General features: G+C 53.2%; 2 protein-coding genes across 2 annotated transcripts in view; one reads left to right on the top strand and one right to left on the bottom strand.

Annotated features, from left to right (window-relative positions):
- Positions 1-2,500, top strand: part of PTSG_04627 (uncharacterized protein) — a 5,870-nt gene that overhangs the window by 3,366 nt on the left and 4 nt on the right. The window contains exons 11-16 of the mRNA XM_004994663.1: positions 1-110; positions 385-451; positions 889-1,052; positions 1,260-1,345; positions 1,669-1,761; positions 2,058-2,500. The exon at positions 1-110 is cut by the window's left edge and continues 9 nt beyond it; the exon at positions 2,058-2,500 is cut by the window's right edge and continues 4 nt beyond it. Coding sequence (XP_004994720.1) covers positions 1-110; positions 385-451; positions 889-1,052; positions 1,260-1,345; positions 1,669-1,761; positions 2,058-2,137 — 600 coding nt within the window. The 3' untranslated portion in view covers positions 2,138-2,500. The remainder of the gene's footprint in view (positions 111-384; positions 452-888; positions 1,053-1,259; positions 1,346-1,668; positions 1,762-2,057) is intronic.
- Positions 2,429-2,500, bottom strand: part of PTSG_04626 (uncharacterized protein) — a 1,936-nt gene continuing 1,864 nt past the window's right edge. The window contains exon 6 of the mRNA XM_004994662.1: positions 2,429-2,500. This exon is cut by the window's right edge and continues 414 nt beyond it. The gene's annotated coding sequence lies outside the window, so the exon portion shown is untranslated.

Genomic DNA, 2,500 nt, shown 5'->3' with positions numbered 1-2,500 from the left:
CGGCTTCGAGACATCATCATGTCGTTTGTGATTGCCGGTCGTGACACAACGGCCAACTGCCTCACGTGGGCCTTTTATGAACTCCACAAGAACCCACGTGTCCTGAACAAGTGCGTGCACATTTTATGCCTACATGCGTGTGTGCGTGTGTGCGTGTGTGCACATGAGCGTGGGAGTGTGCGGACAACATCAGTAATGAAGCTGTGCACACTGATTTGTATTTCCCTTGTTGCGCTTACGACGCCCCGACACACACACACACACACACACACACACACACACACACACACACACACACACACACACACACACACACACACACACACACACACACACACACACACACACACACACACACACACACACACACACACACACATACAGGCTGCGTGCTGAGCTTGATGCTGCGACCGGTGGCCGCGATCCGACGTACGAGGACATCAACACCAAGGTCCCGTCCAGCGCACTCGGGCTGTGGATACAGCAGGAGGGATTTGGGGAAAGCAGGTGGAGGATGGCGGAGGCATTGCGTACACCCTTTCTTGTACATGTGTTGTGGTGTGAGTGTATGTGTGTATGTGTATGTGTGTGTTGTGTGTTGTGTTTGTTGTGTGTGTGTGTGTTGTATGTATGTGTGTGTTGTGTTGTGTTTGTTGTGTGTGTGTGTGTGTGTGTGTTGTATGTATGTGTGTGTATGTGTGTGTGTGTGTGTGTGTGTGTGTGTGTGTGTGTGTGTGTGTGTGTGTGTGTTTGATGACGATACTGTTGGGTTCCCCCCCCCCATTTCTTGCGTGAGTGTCTGGCCACCTGCTTCGCATGTCATCACGTCATTCACGGCTGTGTCTACCACCGCTCCACCACCATCACCACCGCCCCATCACACCACAGGTGCCGTATCTGCACTATGTGGTGAAGGAAACGCTGCGGCTGCACCCGTCTGTGCCGAAGGACGCCAAGACGGCGATCAACGATGACGTGTTGCCGGACGGAACAGCCATCAAGGGCGGCACCAACATCGTGTACATGCCCTGGGTCATGGGCCGCATGGAGCAGTGAGTCGTGGATGCAGATGAATAAGAATGTGCTTGTGCTGGCACATGCGTGTAGAAGGGGACAGTGTGTGTGTGTGTGTATGTGTGTGTGTGTGTATGTGTGTGTGTGTGTGTTTGGAGTCCCTGCCACCTGTTGCTCTTTGCGCTCATGCCCACTTCCTCCTTGCCCCCCCCCCTCGCCCAACAAATGTTACGCGTCGCTGTCAGGCTGTGGGAAAACCCGCTTGACTTCAACCCGGAGCGCTGGGAAACGACAACAGCGACACACTTCAAGTACACCGCCTTCAACGCTGGTGCGTGCGGCATGGGCGAGGTGGTGCGTGCGGCATGGGCGAGGTGGTGGGCGCGGGCTGTATTTTTCTGGGGGTTTCGTGGATGTGCATCCGTGCAAAAATTGGTGTTTTTGACCAAACCAACCCCATTAAGTCACGATTACCTCCCCCCCCCCCAAAACAAATACACCGACACACAAAATAAACACAAACACACACAATAAACACAACCACAACCACAAACACACGCACACACAACCACAAACACACACAACACACACACAAACACAAACACAAACACACACAAACACACACACAACCCCATCTCCACTTCATCCCCGCAGGCCCGCGCCTGTGTCTTGGCATGAACATGGCGTATTTGGAGGCGCAGTTTCTCCTCGCAATGATCGTGCAGCGCTTCGACCTCAAGTTTGCAGGTGGGGACATGTTGTGCTTTGTTGTGTTGTGTTTTGTTGTGTTGTGTTTTGTTGTGTGAACAGCGTGAGAGAGAGAGAGAGAGAGAGAGAGAGAGAGAGAGAGAGAGAGAGAGAGAGAGAGAGAGAGAGAGAGAGAGAGAGAGAGGGTGTGTGTGTGTGTGTGTGTGTGTGTGTGTGTGTGTGTGCATGCACGTCCGTGTGTTTGCAACGGAATAATGCACCACCGCACGACGACGCTGCCGTTGTCCCTGTTGCCGACTCACCATCCACCGTTGCCACCACCGCCCATTGCGCAGACCAATCGTACCAGTACCAGGTCACCTTGACCATGCCCATGAAGGGCGGCTTGAGGGTCAAGGCAACGGCGCGCGATTGAGAAGCGTGCAAAGCCAACCGCAAGCTCGCACTGCTCACCGTTGGTTGCATGGAACTTGTCTCAGCTTTCTTTCAGTTTGTGTTTGCTCGTGTCATTTCCCCTGCTTCCCCTCTGTCCAACCGGTCGTTCATTCTTCCAATCATTCATTCATGCCCCCATGTGCGTCCGTTTCCCCCCCCCCTCCACTCCACCCACATCTCAACTCTTCTCTTGTTCCTTTGCACACTCCCCTCATCGTCATTTTCCTCTTCACACGTTAACTCTTTGCGCTTTCGCACGTCAGACATTATTGTACCAAATTCCCTGTGTATTGATTGGCGTTCGCGTACACGACAGCGCAGAAGAAGGACATCACAGCAACAC

The sequence above is a fragment of the Salpingoeca rosetta genome (assembly GCF_000188695.1).
Source record: "Salpingoeca rosetta unplaced genomic scaffold supercont1.10, whole genome shotgun sequence".
In the NCBI taxonomy this organism is placed as follows: domain Eukaryota; class Choanoflagellata; order Craspedida; family Salpingoecidae; genus Salpingoeca; species Salpingoeca rosetta.
Note: the sequence above shows the minus strand (reverse complement) of the source record. Positions and strands in the feature narration are given on the sequence as shown.